The sequence below is a fragment of the Mandrillus leucophaeus genome, unplaced genomic scaffold, assembly GCF_000951045.1.
Source record: "Mandrillus leucophaeus isolate KB7577 unplaced genomic scaffold, Mleu.le_1.0 Scaffold722, whole genome shotgun sequence".
NCBI lineage: Eukaryota > Metazoa > Chordata > Mammalia > Primates > Cercopithecidae > Mandrillus > Mandrillus leucophaeus.
Window position 1 is genome coordinate 590,800 of NW_012107831.1, and position 19,571 is coordinate 610,370.

General features: G+C 34.9%; 1 protein-coding gene across 1 annotated transcript in view; it reads left to right on the forward strand.

The window, feature by feature from the left end:
* Window positions 1-19,571, forward strand: part of TMPRSS11F (transmembrane protease, serine 11F) — a 154,180-nt gene that overhangs the window by 30,880 nt on the left and 103,729 nt on the right. The window contains exons 2-3 of the mRNA XM_011965399.1: window positions 5,781-5,932; window positions 12,157-12,275. Coding sequence (XP_011820789.1) covers window positions 5,781-5,932; window positions 12,157-12,275 — 271 coding nt within the window. The remainder of the gene's footprint in view (window positions 1-5,780; window positions 5,933-12,156; window positions 12,276-19,571) is intronic.

Sequence of the window (19,571 nt, forward strand, 5' to 3'; positions counted from 1 at the left end):
ACATCAATCAATGTGATGCATCACATTAGTAGAATGATAGATAAAAGCCTCATGATTATCTTAATAGAAAATATCTCTGACAAAGTTCAACATTATTTCTTGATAAAAATTCTCAACAGTTTTGGAATAGAAGGTGTATTAGTCCATTCTCACACTGATATGAAGAAATACCTGAGACTGAGTAATTTATAAAGGAAAGACGTATAATTGACTCACAGTTCTGCAGGGCTGAGGAGCCCTCAGGAAACTTACAATCATGGCAGAAGGTGAAGCAAACACGTCCTTCTTCGCATGGCAATGACAAGGAGAAGTGCAGCGTGAAGGCAGGGAAAAGCCCCTTATAAAACCATTAGATCTTGTAAGAACTCACTCACTTTCATGAGAACAGCACGGGGTAACCACCCCCATGATTCAGTTACCTCCCACCAGGTCCCTCCCATGACATGTAGGGATAATAACAACTACAATTCAAGATGAGATTTGAATGGGGACACAGCCAAACCACATCAGAAAGGAAATTCTTCAACTCAATAAATGCCATTTATGAAAAACCTACAACCAATATTGTAATCGGTGGGGAAAAACTGAATGCATTTCCACCAACGTCTGTAAAAAGCAAGAATTCCCACTCTTGCCACTTCTGTTCACCATAGTACTGGAACTACTAGCAAGAGCAGTCAGATAAGGAAAAGAAATAAATGGTGTCTGAATCAGAAAGGAAGAAGTAAAATTATTTTGACATGATCTTAAATGTATAAATCCCAAAGATGCCACAAAACACTATTAGAACTAATAAGTGAATTTTATAAAGTTGCAGGATACAAAATCAACATACAAAATCAGTATTATTTCAATACACAAATAACAACCTAATTGAAAAATAAATGAAGAAAACAACTCTATTTCCAGTAGTCAAAAATTTAAAAAGTAATATACCTAGGATAAATTTAACCAAGGAAGTGAAAGATTTGTATGCCAAAACTAGAAAATATGAAAGAAATAAAGACAATACCAATAAATGGAAAGATATCCTATGTCCTGAATCAGAAGAATTACTATTGTTAAAATGTCCATACTAGCCAAAGAAATATATAGATCTAACACAATCCCTATCAAAATCTCAATGGCATTCTTCATAGAAATAGAAAAAAAATCTCCCAAAGTTTGTATGGAACCATAAAAGACCTTGAATAGCCAAAATAATTCTGAGAAAGAAAAAGTTTGAGACATCACACTTTCTGTTTTAAAATTATATTACAAAGCTATGTTAATCAAAACAGCACCACTGCTGGCATAAAGACAAACACTTAGGCCAGTGAAACATAGTAGAGAGCTTAGAAATTAATCCAGACACATATGATCAACTAATGTTTTTGTTTTGAAACAGGGTCTCACTCTGTCACCCAAGCTGAAGTGCAGTGGTGTGATCACAGCTCACTGTTCCTTTGACCTCCCGGGCTCAGGTGATCCTCCCACCTCAGCCTCTTGAGTAGCTGGGACTACAGGCATGTGCCACCACACCTGACTATTTTTTTAAATATATTTTTTTGTAGAGAGAGTTTTGCCATGTTGCCCAGGCTGGCCTGAAACTCCTGGACTCAAGTGATCCACCCACCTTGGCCTTTCAAACTGTTGGGATTGTAGGCATGAGCCACTGTGCCTGACCGTAGTCAACTAATTTTTGACAACCGCATCACAAGGACACAATAAGGAAAGGATAGTCTCTGAATAAGTGGTGCCGGTACCAATAAATGGTACTGGTATGGTAAATTAAACAAGATTTCCACATGCAAAAGAATGCAATTAAAACCTTATCTTACACCTTACAAAAAAAAAAAAAAAAATCAACCCAAAATTGGATAAAAGACCTAAATAGAAGACCAGAAACTACAAAACTTTCAGAAGAGAACATAGGGTAAAAGCTCCTGGAAATTGGCCTTGGCAATGATTTTTTTGGGTATCACACCAAAAGCTCAACCCACAAAAGCAAAAATAAATAAACAGAACAGCAGTAAACTTAAAAACTTCTACACAGCAAAGGAAACAATTGATAAAATGAAAAGACAGCCCACAGATTGGGAAAAATATTTGCAACCGTATGTCTGATAAAGGGTTAATATCTACGGCTTATAAACAACTCATACAACCCAACAGTGGGGAAAAATAACCTGATAAAAAATTTTCAAAAGACCGGAATAGACATTTCTCTAAAGAAGACATAAAAATGGTCAACAGTATATGAAAAGGTTCTCAACATCATTAATCATCAAAAAATGTAAATTAAAACTAACATGAGATACAACCTCACACTCCTTAGGATGGCCATTACCAAAAAGACAAAAGGTAACAAATGTTGACCACGGTGTGGAGAAAAGGGAACCTAGGACAGTGTTGCTGAGAATGTGGATTGGTATAGACATTATAAAAAACAGTATGGAGATTTCTAAAGAAATTAAAAATACAGCTACCATACGACCCAGCAATCTCTCTTCTGGGCTTATACCCAAAGGAAATGAAATCTTCATCTGGTAAAGATATCTGCACTCCCATGTCCATTGCTGCATTATTCACAATAGCTGAGGTAGGGAAACAACCTAAGTGCCCATTGACAGACGGATGGATAAGGAAGCTGTGGTAAATACGTACAATGGAATTTTCCTGAGCCCAGAAAAAAAACAAGATCCTGCCATTTGCCATGCATGGATGAGCCTGGAGGATATTAGCTAAGTGACATAAGCCAGAAACAGAGAGAAAAATATTGCATTTTCTCGCAGATGTGTAATATTTTTAAAAAAATACAAAATACAGAGATGCAAACAAAATGGTGGTTATAGGGGCAATTAAATGGGGAGATGTCAGCCAGAGGATACAAAGTAGCAGATATGTAGGATGGAAAGTCTGGAGATCTAATGTACAACATGAGGACTATAGGTAATAAAATTGTATTCTATGTAGGATTCATGCTAAATGAGTAGATTTTAATTGTTGTTGCCACAAAAACAAACAAACAAAAAACGGTTACCAGGTGAGATAAAGGATAAGTGAATTTGTTTCACTATAATAACCTTTTTACTATCTTTATGTATCCCTTAACATCATGTTATATACTTTAAATATACACAATAAAATTTATTTTTCTGAAAAAATGCTGTTGAAAGGTTTCATTTAGCATCCAACTCATTCAGGTTTAAATGAACAAAAAATTGTCATGTACAAATCAGGAGAAACATACAGGAATTTTAAAGGCATTAGGGAATTTAAATGTCATCTAAATAATCTTTTTCAAAGCTTAACCCATTTATACATCTAACATATCTAAACTATAGTCAAAAGCTCAAAGTTTCTTGCATAATTGAGAATGCCCTGAATATATTTTGTTTTATTTATTATGCTTATTACAAGCTTTTCACAACAGCCTAACCACATATTTCTTAACAATTTTCTGAACACTTTGTTATTTTATTATGACCTTATTTTCCACAATTAGGGTAAACATCACTTCCTTTGCACTTGGCTGGTGTCTGCGTACTGTACCTGCCAGCTACACTTCAAAACACATAAATGGCATTTGGTAAAACTTATTTCAACTTCCACATTAGACAGAAGGCAACATTCCAGTTACATCAGACTGAAAATAGCTAATCACTAGGCAGAAGAAGCTTATTTTAAAATCAAATGTGACTATGATTTTTTTAAAAGTCCTTTTACAACGATGCAGTGCTACCGTGATGTGATATTTGGCTATCAACCCCTTACATTTTATTAAATTTGATTCTTGTTATTTCATGCTTCTTGAAGGGATCAGAGTACAGTAATGAAACCCACAAAACTAAGGGGGGAAAAGGAATGGGAATAATAAAAAAATTACAGCAGCCATAATATTCACAAGCTACATACTCAAACTATCTATTGCCATAGATTTTGGAAGTGCAGGCTTCGATTATGGGTGAGAAGAATGGTATTTCACATGAGTACACAGTAACTTTTTCATTTTTTCTCTAGGTTATATAATTCTAACCTTAACATTTGCTTTATTAGAATCATATAAACAGATATTAGTGATATAACTAAAATAAAATGAGTCAAAGAGAAAGACCATAAAACAGATACTTTTCATTTGATTCAGACTCAGACCCAAGTCTAAGGACAGCAAATTGCTCTTTACTGACTATATTGATGTCTTTATTGGAAACACTATTCTCCTTTAATATTCCTCATCTTGCCTGGAGTCACAGTCATTTACCTGGACATCCAAACAAGTGGACCATTAATTCTTTTCTTGTCCCACAGATGATCAATCATTCAATGAAGTTCAAGAACTACAGCTAAATCCATCTCTTCCTCTCCACCCCATTCCATAGCTTCAGTTCAGGTCTTCACAATCTCCTTCCCGGACCTTCAGTATGACCTCTAAACTGGTCTACCTGTCTGCACTCTTGCCCTAATCCCCATCCTCATTCACATCTCTGTGACTTTTCCAAATCTTCAGAACTCTTCAATCTAATTAAAATTTTTTATTGACTTTCCACCTCCTCCAAAGTAAATTTCCAGGTGTTTACCTTGGATTATGAGACTCCTAGCCCACCAGCTCTACCATATCCTCTTCCCAGAATTGCAGTCTTGTGAAAGACTTGCAATCTCGAACATATATTGAGACAATACATTCTTAGAGGACAAAAGTCATGTTTTATTTATATTTTTATCCCCTATTAGTAATGAGTGCTGTTTCACATTTCTACCTTCCCCCACCACTCACATGCTATTTTCTCTGTCTTTTTTTTTTGAACTGGTGAGCTTTTATTCCTCAAAATTGTAATCATGTCACTTTCTTAATAAAATCTCCTGACACAACCCTTCAAAAAGTTTAGTGTTCCCTGATCTTGTACAAATTTATTTTGGTGCAGTTCACACTATATAATAACTACTTGTTTCCATGTCTATCTCCCCTTTTAAAGTGTGGGCATCCCAAAGACAAATAGTTTATCTTAAAATCTGTATACATTTAGGGATCTAGAACAGTTTCTGAAACATTATTTTAATGTGGTAGCTACTATTCTAAGGACTTTTTCATGATCTTATTTAACAAAATAAATTCACAAGAAATATTGATTAAGTAAAGTTAAAAGCATAAAGACAGTTACAGAAAAATTTCACTGAAAGATATCATAATATTGAATCTTATTTAAGAATTCATACAGTAAAGTAAATAAACAACAACTTTCAGTTGGAAAAAGATAAATGGTGTAAGATATTTTTGAGTAATGGAGGTAAAGCACCAGTGGGGTCATGTGAGTCAAATGTAAGTGAAGGATGCTCATGGGTGATGGAATCTTACTAAGTGCAATTCACCATTTTTGATTTCATTGGGAGGTGCTAGTAAATGAAAAGAGCCATGATCAGGTCTTCAAAAGTAATGTTGCTACTTTTACAACGTGCCATTAAGAAATTGTTAAGGTTACTTAAAAAGTAGTTATATTAAAATCTAAAAGCCAGTCTTTGTGTTTCACTACCAAAGTTTTAAATTGCCAATAAGCCGGATAAAATACAGTGGGAAGATATCCTCACTTGAATGTCAACATCAGCAGCACTTTATCTAAAACTCATTCTGTGATTGGGGTTTTAGGGGGGATATGCAAATTAAAACCTACTGTTCTTTTCAAAGTCTAAGTTGCTCACTGTTATTTAGAAGTATAAACTATTTTCATAGAGGAACATAGTAAGTAAACATAGTTGAACTATAATGAATTTTTATTGTCTCTATTTTCTTTCTATTATCACAGACCTGTTGAATTTTCAGAAGCTGAATTCTCACGACTTGAATATCAAAGAAAACAGCAATTTTGGGACTCAGTACGGCTAGTTCTTTTCACATTGGCAATTGTAGCAATCATAGGAATTGCAATTGGTATTGTTACTCATTTTGTTGTTGAGGGTAAGTATCCAGGTCATAGTTCCATTGCCTAAGTACTCCATGACTTCATATCTTGAAATTTTCTGTTATATAAAAAGTGACATTTGCATGATATTAACATTTTAATTACCAGTCTTTTACTGATGTTAAATTATAGTTTGCCTCTGTATTGAGCTCTGTGTTACATATTTCCACCCAGTTAACTTTATAATAAGCATTGCATTGATAGACATATCTAAAAGAAACACATAAAAAAGAGAAAGAAGAATGAAAAGATCATCTTTAGCATAACGACAAATTACATAATATGCTGAGAGTTTAGTATACTCTTCTCAGAATCAGTATATTAATGAGTTGCCTCAAGAAAAACTCAGAATATAAGAAGAGTTATCTGAAAAATACTTTTAAAGGGCTACATATCAAGCATTATTTTTGAAAAAAAAAAAAACTTTTTTTATGACTATGGGAAGAAGGAAAAGCTCAGAATTAATTCCTAATTATATATGCAAAAATGGAGAGTCAGTATCATAGTCAGTATAGCAGCAGTAGACAACTAATACAGAGGCTAACACCCAAGGATTTGAGTGTTCTATCTCCAAGACTTTCCTGACTGCAGATAATTGAAAAGTTGCCTGACTGCAGATGGACATTTAGGAAAAGAGGGGAGAAGGCAGACCATGACAAAAGTTAAACAAGTAGAATGGGATAAAATAGAGGTACATAAGATGATGCGGTTTTTAAAACGAACATACCTATTTTTCTAACAGAAGGAATTCAGTGAAGGAAATTACATTCTAGTAACCTGGGTAACAACAGGAGACAAATTATTTCTAAAATACTACTTTTATAGATTGTACATGAATAGATCTGAAAGACAGTGGAGTAAAAATTATCAATAATTGTGAAATAATCACAATAGAAATAAGGATTTTAGCAGACATAGTGGTAAAAGTCACATCACCAGGATGGAAGTGTATTTGATGGAGTTATTTTTATTCTAAAGATCTCAGTAGTTACAAATGATCGGCTTTCAGTGTATTATAATTCTGACCAATTATCTACTGTTTTTTAAAATGGGCAATTTTAAAATAAGAATTAATAAAATCAGTGACTTTTGAATATGGTTGATTTATCAGTGCCCTTCAGCCAGAGATCATAGGAATACATCTTCAGATATATACAGGTGAAAAAGAACATAGGCTGTGGAGAACCACAGACTGCATAGTAAAAGATTGTTTAAACAAATGCACTATAAGATTTTGGCTTATCTTAGGTGATTCAGGGGGAGGGTTGAAGGAACTGGATCTTTTCTCTGAACTGGATTTTATCTGATTGCTATCAGAAACCTGGAATAATGCTATGATCGAGTATCTTACTAAATCCTATTTAGAAGGTTAACAGTGAAGTGAGGCTAAAGCTGTAATTTGGTAGAGAAACAGTAGTCACTCCTATCACTCCTATTGGCTAAAATAGGGAGATGATCCATTTTTGTTTTGTTTTATTGTTTTAGATAGTGTTCTTGTCTTTGTCTGAGTTCAGACATAATATGGAATGGTCTTTTTTTTTTTTTTTTTTGAGCGAAGTTTTTTTTTTTTTTTTTTTTTTTTTTGGTCTTCATTGATTATGGTCACATTATGGCTTTGTCTGATGTTGATGTTCAATGGAAATACCAAAACTTAGCTCATGGATATTAGGAACTACCTTTTCCTTCTCAGGTTTTATATTTACAACTCCATAAAATTTTTCTATGCTACTTGAGTATCATTTTTTAAAAAATTACTGTGCTATTAATTGACTATTAAATGCTTGATAGAATTCATGTCTCTATTTATTACTTGACATGATGAAAAGACTTTTAGATTAATGTGTGCTTATTATCCTCAGGATTTCCATTTGGATTCTTATTGATTATTTCCTCAGGGAAAGAAAATGTCTTAAAATGAAATCCTATTTGAATATTAAATTAATATAACAGCATTTTACATATTTTTTTGAGACTTGCATCTCTTCAACATTGTTGCAAGCATCATCTGCCTTGTTGAAGGTAGCTTTAGTCTGTTTTTTTTTTTTAAATTACTGACTGATATTCATTATCTTAAATATTCCATAATTTACTTGTCATTCAAATACTTAGACATTTGGGTTGTTCCAGGTTTTAGTCATTAAAGCAATACTGCTGTAAATCTTTTTATACGTAGATCTTGTTACACACATCCAAGAGTTTGTCTAGGAACTATGCAGATACAGAATCACTGGGTCATTGGACATATGCTTTTTTTTTTTTTTTGAAATGGAATCGTGCTCTGTCACCCAGGCTGTCCTGCAATGGTGCAGTCTTGGCTCACTGCAACCTCTGCCTCCCAGGTTCAAGCAATTCTTCTGCCTCAGTCTCCTGAGTAGCTGGGATTACAGGCACCCTCCACTACGCCCAGATAATTTTTGTGTTTTTAGTACAGACAGGGTTTCACCATGTTGGTGAGGCTGGTCTCGAACTCCTGACCTCGTGATCTGCCCGCCTTGGCCTCCCAAATTGCTGGGATTACAGGAGTGAGCCATCGCTCCTGGCCAGGGCACGTGCTTTTTTATCATCATGGATAATACCAAACAGTTTTCTACCAGCACTGCATCTCAGTTCCCATTGCTCCATATCCTCACCAACATTTACTGTTGCCATAACTTTTTATATTTGCTAATTTGGTGTAGGTTATAGCATTATCATCGTAATCTTAATTTGCATTTGTCTGTTCTACAATGATGTTGAGGACCTGTCCATGTCTCAGTCGGTCATTTGGATTTTCTGCTATTGTGAAGTGCCTTTTTAAGTCATTTTCCCGTTTTGTATTGAGTCATCTGTTTTTTCTTTTTGATTTCAAATAGCTCTCTCTGGATATATATATTCATTGTCAGTTGTATGTATTAGAAATATCCTTTGCTAGTGAAAAAATTATACACACACATATATAGACACAAATCTTATATATAATACATATTATGTGTTACACATATTATATACATATATTTTTATGTCTTATAAAGATGTATGTATATAATACTGCCTTCATAACTGTGTAAAGCTCTTTTGAGATTAGTGAAGAAAATAATATTCACTACCATTCACATGAAATACGACCCTAACTTAAAAAATTCAAACACTGAATTTGCCAGTTGTCTCAGGATTTTCTGTGTTTGTTGTTATTTTTGTTGTTTAGTTACTGGAATTATATAGTAAATTATATTTTCAACAAGCATTTTCATGTCCCAGATACATTTTTTCAGGATTTTTTAGAATCAATTATACCACTTGTTATGGGGTAAAAACAAATATGCTTTATAGACTTGCATGAAATATTTTAAAGATTTTAGTATTTAGAATTATGTTTTAACAAAATCCAGAAACCGAATTATCTAAAGCTGTTTTTTAAGTTTGGTTTCTTGAAAACCTAAAGAGTAAAATTTGCATTGAGATAGCATCACTTGTCTTCCTGTTCTGAGAAGTGTATCCACTTCCAGGAATGTAGGGATTTTGTTTTCCCATAAAATGTTATTCTCCCATGAAATCCCAAGAGCCAAGCATACCTTGGTTTTAATCTCAGGTTCACCATAAATTAGTTAGGTGATCTTTAGCAAACTTCTTTTCTACTTCGCTAAGCTTCAGTACTGTTATGTAAAGCGGTTTACTATTATTTTTAATTCAGAAAATTGTTGTGATGATTAAACTAGCTTTGTGTTGTCACACACTCTCTGGTATATAGTAATTTCTTACAAATATTTGCCATTATTAAATTGGATTTCTACAATGGCTTCCTAATTGATCTTTTATAAAAACTTATTTAATGTTGAATTTCTTCACTGGTGAAATGAGCTGAGCATGTAATATTCAATAAATGGCAAATATCATATTCTCTGCATATAATGACAGTTCAGTAAAGGAAAGGTATTATTATTTATTAATACAAAAGTTCAACATTAACATAATTGCTATAGTATAGTGACTAATATAGTTATGCTTCACATATAACATATTTTTAGCACTTTTAAAAGCACTTAAAGTATATATTAAAATCACTTTTACTTCTACGTGATTCCAGAATATGCTTTTGCTTAACAGGGAAATTCTTAAAGACAATATAGGGATATGTGTATGATAATGAGTAAAATAGCTCTGTCACTCTGAGATCAATCTTCATTTTAATCTTTTTTTGTAATAAAACTTTAATTGTGAAATCTTTTCAAGAAGTGCCTTGAGAGGTAGCTTGAATTCATTAAATTTAATAAGATAATCTATGTGAGAGCCAATTAGACAGAGTTTAGTGTATGTTAGGAACTTGGTAAATATTGATTAATTCATCCACTCATCCATCAGTAAAAAAAAAAGAAGTAAAAATTGTCAGCAAAATAGCAAAATAGATTGTAAACTGTTGTGGTAAAATGTCACCTTATTCATATTTCTTGACATCTCATTTTGAATGAACAAAATGTACTTTTTTAAAGAAGATAATGCTCAGAATAAATTTTGTAAGTGGAACAAAAAAGATACAAAATTGTGGTGATAAGCTATCTCAGTCAAATAAAACAATTATTTTAACAGAATAAATAAAAACCAAAATTATAACATCAATTACTTCTAGATATTACAGTTACAGATTTTTATTCTCTTGTATATAATTTTCTGGTCATTCCAGATTTTCTGATATAGCATTTATGATCTAAAAAATGTTTTTAAATGAATATTTGTTTTTGACATTTAAAAAAATTTAAATGAATATTTAAATGTTTTAAACATTTAAAATATGTTTTAAAATGAATGTTTAAAATGCGGTAAGAAATTGGAGATTTGGCCGGGTATGGTGGCTCTCACCTGTATTCCCAGTACTTTGGAAGGCTGAGGCTGGTGGATCACTTGAGGTCAGGAGTTCGAGACCAGCCTGGCCAACATGGTGAACTCATTCTCTACTAAAAATACAAAGATTAGCTGGGCGTGGTGGCATGCCCCTGTAATCCCAGCTACTCAGGAAGCTGAGGCAAGAGAATCACTTGAACCTAGGAGATGGAGGTTGCAGTGAGCTGGAATTGTGCCACTGCACTCCAGCCTGGGCAACAGAGTGAGACTCCATCTCGAGAAAAAAAAAAAAAAAGAGAGGGAGAGAGAGATTAGAGATTAAATGGGTTATAGTTACAGGATTTAAAGACTGAAAAATTAATTGGATATTGGAAATCAGGATGAAACCAAGCCATGGGTAACCATATGGATGTTAGAGCTGTTCACAAAGATATAAAATATAGGAAGTAGAGGAGGTTTAAGTAAATAAGGAAGTAAATGATCATTTCACTTTGGAAATATATTAGAGGTGCCTATTTAATGTGCAATAAACAGTCTCCTAAAGTCAGTTGATAGAGAATTGAAACTCATGACAAAGATTTGGTCTGAAGATAAAGAATTTGAGTCTTCAATAATTAGTTAGTGGGTAAGGCCATCCCAGTTAAGATTACCAAAAAATACTTAATATGACCGAATCTTTGAATGCCAACGAGAAGGGTGGAAATAAAGAGCTCACCAAGATAACTGGGATGTATGGCCAGGGAGGGAAGAAGAAAACTAGAAGATGGCTTCATAAAACCAAAGATAGGTTTTCAGGGAACATGATGAAGGCTACAAGGAAATCAAGGAGTAAAACAAACAAACGAAACCATGAAAGACATTACAACGGTTGTCCTTGACAAAGACAGCTTTAGTGGTGTGGTAGGAACAGATTGCAGAGAATTAGGGAGTGAATGGGAAAAAAAGAAGGTGAAAACAATAAATATGGACTTCTACTTAAGTAAGCTTAGCAGTAGCATAAAAAATTTTTACAGCTTGTTCAGTGTATCTTCATAATACAGTTTATGTCTGATATACCTGTTAGCAATTCCTTGAGGGAACTGATGACATTTACATGACTTTCAGCAATTGCTTTCGCTATTATCTTTCCACTGTGTGTTGCATGTCCAATTTTATGAATATTTTGATATGCATAAATATCTATAAATGGAGTGTTCTATATGAGTACTTTGGGATCAGAATTTTTCATTTTAACTGGCGGCAGTTGTGAAATTACAAAATATTTGAGAAGTGTCTGCAAGAATTTTTGCACTAAGTAGAAATAATATGCATTATAGTAGCCTATCTATTAGATGTGGGCAAGCCATAGGGGACAAAACAACTTACTACCTTTAACCATGAGACTTTTGCTTGTTTTACCTTTTAGATGATAAATCTTTCTATTACCTTGCCTCCTTTAAAGTCACAAATATCAAATACAAACAAAATTATGGCATGAGATCTTCAAGAGAGTTTATAGAAAGGAGTCATCAGATTGAAAGGATGGTAAGCTCAATAGAAATTTTAAATGTTTTTTAATGTGTCTTTTGCATCACTTTGAATGTGGGTGTTATATAGGAACTTAGTCCCAATTTCTTCTTTTGTAAAATGGAGATAATATAGTATGTAAGTCATGTAGTTGTAAAGATTAAATTACTTAATATGTGTAAAATATTCAGTGTACTGTGTGCACCATCAAATGTATATAGTAGATTAGAGTAGTCAACTAATTAACTCCTGAGAAATTGTTGGTTGAAACAAATGTTTCCCTATTTTTAATTCTTGATTTTATATTTTTCGATTCATTTTCTTTATTCTTTTTTAACATAAGAATATAGAGTTGCCACAATCAGCTTACCAATTTGTTTATTTTGAAAGCACTTGAAAATTATATAAAAGCACATGGTATGTCTATAATTTTTGATATTAATCTTAAATCTGGTTATGACTCACATGTTTTGTTTTATTATAGCTTATGTATTTATCAAGTTATTTCTAATTTTTTAAGTATATTGGGTGAGCCATCTCCTTAACTGTTGTAGCAGAAAGTCAAAGAGAATAGTCTTCCATTTTTTGTCCCATGAAAAGCATGGTTATGGAGATCATAGATTTGTTTAGGAAAATTCAGTGTATTAGCTTGGATTGTAGTCTTTTAAACTTATAAGAGTTACTCTAGAACCAAGAATTAATGGCCAAATAGGAAGAGCACTATGTTAATATGATTCTTTATGATTAGCTTTAGACACTAATCTCCTTTAGTAAAAGATGAGAACTTTGACATTCCCATTCTTCCATCACTATACTATCCTCTCTCTGTATTATTCACAATGTGAGAAAATATTTACAATTTATCCTGTTATTTACATAAGTTGATTCTAAATGTTGAAAAGCAATAAGAGCATTTCCCTTTCCATAGCTTTTTAAATAGTATTTTTGTTTTTTACAATTATTACCACAGTTCTTATGCCATTCAAATAATGTTCCCAGAATTAAGTATGAATATATTTTCTCTCTCTTTCGTGTGTGTGTAACCCCTCTACCATTTTACTGTATTATCTGACATTTCCAAGGTCTTGGTATTTCTTTAAATCTTCTTTTCTAGAACCTTATGTTTCCTCCTCAGTTTCAACTAGTTGTGCTGTAGGTGCACTTTACAAAGGTAAACCTAACCAGGACAGGACTGCACCCTTTTGTGAGATCCATTGCTTCTTGCATCCCATGTTTTCATTGATATAGTAAGATATGTCCTCAAGTACCTTTTCTAAGAAAAAGTTCATGGTATGTAAAATTTATGAATTATTTTATACTGAAAAAAAATCCTGTATTCTATATTTCACTCAGTTGAAAGTTTGGATGCACAACTTTAAGTTGAAAATCATTTCCCTAACAGTGCATGCAATGTGATGCCTCTGCCTTTTTTCTTTTTGCTTATGATTGCTTTGGTGATTTGGGCCCTTTTTGGTTCTCTATAAGTTTCAGAATTTTTTTTTCTAATTCTGTAAAAAGTAATCTTGGTACTTTGATAGAAATAGTGTTAAATCTCTAAATTGCTTTTGGCAGTATGGTCATTTTAATGGGATTGATTCTTCCAATCCATGATCATGTCTATGAGACAACCTTTGTTTTGTCTCTGATTTCTTTCAGTAGTGTTTTGTATTTCTCCTTGTAGAGATCATTTACCTCTTCAATTAGATGTATTCCGAGGTATTTTATTCTTTTTGTGGCTATTGTAGATGGGATTGCATCTTGATTTTGCTGTCAGCTTGAACATTATTGGTGTTTTCCAATGCTAGTAATTGTTTTATGTTGATTTTTTGTATCTTGAAACTTTAATGAAGTTTATCAATTCTGGGAGCTTTTTTTGTGAAGTCTTTGTTTTCTATACATAGAATCATATCATTTGTGAAGAGAGATTGTTTAACTACTTCTTTTTCTATTTGGACGCCTTTTACTTTTTTCTGTTGCCTCATTACTCTGCGTAGGACTTCTAGTACTATGTTGAATAGAAGTGGAGAGGGTGGGCATCCTTGTTGTGTTCCAGTTCTCAAGGGGAATGGTTCCAACTTTTGCCCATTCAGTGTGATATTGGCTGTGGGTTTGTCATAGATGGATCTTATTATTTTGATATATGTTCCTTCAATGCCTAGTTTGTTGAGGGTTTTTATCATGAAAGGATATTGGATTTTATCAAAAGCTTTTTCTGCATCTATTGGGATGATCATTCTGTTTTTAATTCTGTTCATATGGCGAATCACATTTATTGATTTGAGTATGTTGAGCCACTTGCATCCCAGGAATAAAGGCTACTTGATTGTGACAAATTCACTTTTTGTGCAGTTAGATTTGGTTTGCTGGTATTTGGTTGAGGATTTTTGCGTCTATGATTATAAGGAGTATTGACCTGATATTTTCTTTTTTTCATGTGTCTCTGTCAAATTTTGGCATCAGAATGTTGCTAGCTTTGTAGAATGAGTTAAGGAGGACTCCTTTCTTCCTGATTTTTTGGGAATAGTTTTAGTAGGGCTGGTACCCATTATTCTGTGTATGTCTGGTAGAATTTGGCTGTGAATTCATCTGGTCCAGGGATTTTGTTGGTTTGTAGGTTTTTTATTACTGATTTAGTTTCAGAACTCGTTATTGGTCTGCTCAAGTTTTCAGTTTCTACTTGGTTCAGTCAGGGAGGTTATATGTTACCAATAATTTATCTATTTCCTCTAGATTTTCTAATTTACATGCATAAGTGTTCATAATAGACTATCTTTTGTATTTCTGTGGGTTTGGTTGTAATGTCAACTTTGTTATTTCCAATTGTACTTATACGGATTGTCTCTCTTTTTTTCTAATTTAGATAGCTATCAGTCTTGTTTATTCTTTCAATAAACCAAAAATTTGGTTTTGTTCATCTTTTTTTTACAGACTTTTGTATCTCAATTTAGTTTCATTCCGCTCTGATTTTAATTGTCTTTTATTTTGCTAGCTTCAGTGTTGGTTTGTTGTTGTTTTTCTAGTTTCTCTATGTGCATTGTTAGATTGCTAATTTTAGATCTTTCTAACTTATTGATGTAGGTGTTTAGTGCTCTAGACATTCCTCTTAACAGTGCTTTGGCTGCATCCTAAAGATGTTGATGTCTTGTGCCTTTACTGTCCCTAATTTCAAAGAAATGTTTGATTTTTGCCTTAAATTTGTTGTTTACCCAAAAGTAATTCAGGAGCAAGTTGTTTAATTTCCATGTAGTTGTGTTGTTTTGAGATATCTTCTTGGTAATAACTTCTATTCTTATTGTGCTGTGGTATGAGAGTGTGCTTGCTGTGATTTTTTAAAATTTATTGAGGCTTGCTTTGTGGGCAAATATTTGATTTATCTTGTAGTATATTCCACATGCAGATAAGACGAGTATGTATTCTGTGGTTGTTAGGTGTATTATTCTGTAGATGTTTGTTAGGTCAAGTTGGTCAAGTGTCAAGTTTATGTCCACAATTTCTTTGTTAGTTTTCTGCCTCAATGATCTGTGTAATGCTATCAGTGGGACTGTTGATGTTTCCCACCCTAATTGTGTAGCTATCCAAGTCTTCGTAGGTCTAGAAGAACTTGTTTTATGAATCCGAGTGCTCCAATGTTGGGTACATATATATTTTGGATGGCTGAGTCTTTTTGTTGAATTGATCCTTTTATCATTATGTAATGGCCTTCTTTTTCCTTCTTTACCATTCTTGCTCCTTTTTGTTTTCTGTTTGCATGACAGATCTTTCTCCATCCCTTTACTTTGAGCCTATGGGTGTCACTACATGTGAGATGGTTCTTTTGAAGGCAACAGATTGTAGACTCTTGTGTTTTTATCCACCTTGCCACTCTATGCCTTTTAAGTGGGACATTGAGACCATTGACATTTAAGTTACTATTGATATATGATATTTTGTTCCTGTCATGTTGTTAGCTGATTGTTTTGTAGATAATTGTATAGTGGCTTTATGGTGTCTGTGGGCTATGTACTTAAATGTGTTTCTGTGGTAGCTGGTATTGTTCCTTCATTTTGACATTTAACATACTCTTAAAGACCTCTTGTAAGACTGGTAATGGCAACGAAATCCCTTAGCTTTTGTTTATCTGAAAATGATTTCATTTCTCCTTTACTTATGAAGCTTAATTTGGCGGGGAATGAAGTTCTTGGTTAGAATTTCTTTTCTTTAAGCATGCTGAGAATAGGTCCCCAGTCTCTTCTGGCTTATAAAGTTTCTGCTGAGATAGCCTGATGAGGTTCCATTTGTAAGTGACCTGACCTGTGTCTGTAGCTACCTTTACATTTTTTTTTCTTTTGCAGTGACCTTGGTGAATCTGATGACTGTATACCTTGAGGATAGTTGTCTTATATTGCCTCTTGTAGGGGTTCTTTGAATTTCTTGAATTTGCATGCCAACTTCTCTAGTGACATTGGGGAAGTTTTTGTGGATCGTGTGCTTAAATATGTTTTCCAAGTTGTTCCTGTCTCTTCTTGTCTATCTAGAATGACAGTGGATCATAGCTTTAGTCTCTTTACATAATCTCATATTTCTTAGAGGTTTTGTTCTTTTTTAAAAATTCTTTTTTCTTTACTTTTGCTTAAGTTGATTTAAAGAACTGGTCTTCGAGCTCTGAGATTCTTTCCTTAGCTTGATCTATTCTGTTGTTAATGCTTCCAACTGTATTATAAAATTCCTGTAGTAAATTTTTCAATTCTAGGAATTTAGTTTGGTCCTTTCTCAGCAAGTGGCTATGTCATCTTTCACCTCTTGGATCATATTACTGGGCTTGTGGGATTGGATTTCAACTTTCTCCTGAATCTCAATGAGTATCCTTGCTATCTAGATTCTAAATTCTATATCTGTAGTTTTAGTCATTTCAATCTGGTTCAGAAACATTGTGGGGGAGGTAAAGTGATTGTTTGCAGGCAAGGAGACAGTCTGACTTTTTGAATTGCCAGAGTTCTTGCACCTATTCTTTTTCATATGAGAGGTCTCATATTCCTTTATCTTTTTGAATTTGCTGTCATTTGAATGGGGCTTTTTTTTTTTTTTTTTCATTCTTTATTTCCCTTGAGATTTTGGCTGTTGTATAAATTGAGTATAGTCTGTTGTCTTCATTTCTTCGTGCTTTCAGAGGGTCAGAGTTCTTTACTGGGTCTTTATTTGTGGCTAGATTCTTGCATGGGTTTCATAGGCATGTGTTCTGGGAGAATTTTGTTGGTGTTATAATTCAGACTGTGATCCAGTAGATGGTGCTTAAGAGTAATGGCTTGCAGATAGGCTCTTAGCTGCCCTGCTCTTGTATATTTCAGCGTGTTTGCAGCAGTGCTCTGTGGTTGTGGGATTGAAGAGAGATGATGCTCTTACCAGGTCCATCCCTGTGCCCTAGGGGGCTCCCTTTAGTCACTGGCACCATGTCCTCATTTCCTTAGCCTCAAGAGGTGCCCTAGCAGGCTGTGTTTCTGCCTGCACTAGTGACAGTCCAAGCCAAAAATTAGGTTGCCAAGAGACCTGCAATGTTGTGGAAGCTCACTGGTCCTCTCTGCTTGGTGGAGTCAAAGCAGGTTGTGCGGTATATCTGAAGGTGGTCTGTTGATGCCTTGGCCTACTGGTCAAGGGTAAGGGATCTCTGGGCAGGGTGGTGTTGTCATGGGTATGCAGCTTATGTAGTGCTTGTGGCTCACAGTTTTTTTGCCCAGCAGACAGCTGTGGGGCCTGCCCAGCTTGTTCTCCCTCAACCAAGTCACCTTCTGTTTGCTGCCTGAGTATTTGGCCCAACCAGCTGGTTTTGTCCCAAGCCTTCTGTATCCAGATCACTGGGCTGTTAGGTGTCCGGGGCTATGGTGCTTCTTTGGTCAGAGGCAGTGACTGTCAGACAGGGCACACTCTTTCTGGATTATCCCTGTAGAGGGAGGCACACCAGCTTCTGCACCAGCCCATGAATCCATGTCTCAGTCTTCTCAGTGTTCTGAGAGTGGGGGCTCTTCCCCTGCTCAAGCACCAGCCATAGATCTCGGCTTGGCACTCCTGAACTATGTGCTCTAACCCGACGGGGTTGAGATTGAGCCTGCAGCTTTGTCTTCTGGCCTCTTGGGTTGGAGACTGGCTCTGCTGGGGGAGCGGACCAGTAAGGCAAACCAGTAAAGCACTCGTACTGGGCAGTGGAGGCTCTGCTGTGTGTGTGTTCTTGTGGGAGCAACCAGGTAGCATCCTTGGGAGGGGCCGGCGGAGAGCAGCCTGTGCAGAAGAGACACACCCTAGTCTCATGAGAAAGGCAGCCCTGCTCTCTCCTGGCCCTGCGGTCAGCAGACGTCAGAGCTATTTGGAGGAAGGGAGAGAGCCTTGGAGGATGGGTTCCTATGGCTGTGTTTTGCTGCAGCTGCCCCACATGCAAAACCCTCTGGGCTCCATGCAGGCAGGAGCTCTCTGCCTACTCTCGAGGAAGATCCCCCTGACAATTCAAGTATCTATGGGGGTCGTGGGATCTCTCGTAGGTATGATCCTAGAGATCCCCAGCAAGAGCGAATTGCCCTGCAGTCACTTCATTCACCCCTTCTCTAGGAGCTGTTCAGGGCCAGGAGCTAGTCCTAACATCCAGCAAGACCGCATAGAGTTGCCAGCTTCCTCCTCTTCAGCCTCTCTGTTTGCATTGCCTCTCTATCAACTCTTGAGTGTTTTCTCTCCCAGAAATCTGTTTGATATATGTTGGCTTACTCAATATTTTGGTCTCTCTCAGTGGGAAAGTTCTTTTCTGGCTGTATCTGGACAACCATCTTTCCACTCCCCAAACAAGTTCTCAGTTAATTTTCACTGGTGGCAAAGAGAGGAAGTGAGTGAAACATATCCATTTTAATGATAAATTTATACTTTAAATCATAGTTCTTCAGCAAAAATGTTGAAGATTGTCTGTCTCTATCATCTTTCTATGCCCAAAAGCCATATGAAAGCCATGCATGTGTAGAGTTTGCATGGAACTGTTTTGTTTAAAAACTGAATTTATATTTTGACAGTACTCCATCGTTTTTGCCAAAGTTAAAAAAATGACTAGTCTGGTAATTAAAACAAGATACTAATTGTTTACACACTGAGAATTGCTAGTGTGATTAAATTAATATTATTACTTAAAATTAATGTGTGAAGTATCACTACTTAACTAAATGGAATGCAGGAATGATTTATCAAGTACGTATCCTAGGACAAGGAATCATTCTAACAGACTGGTTTCCATTTTCCCCTTGGGAGCATCCAGTAATTAATGTACTTACGCTAGGATTCCACACCTCAAAGCCAATGCTGTAAAAA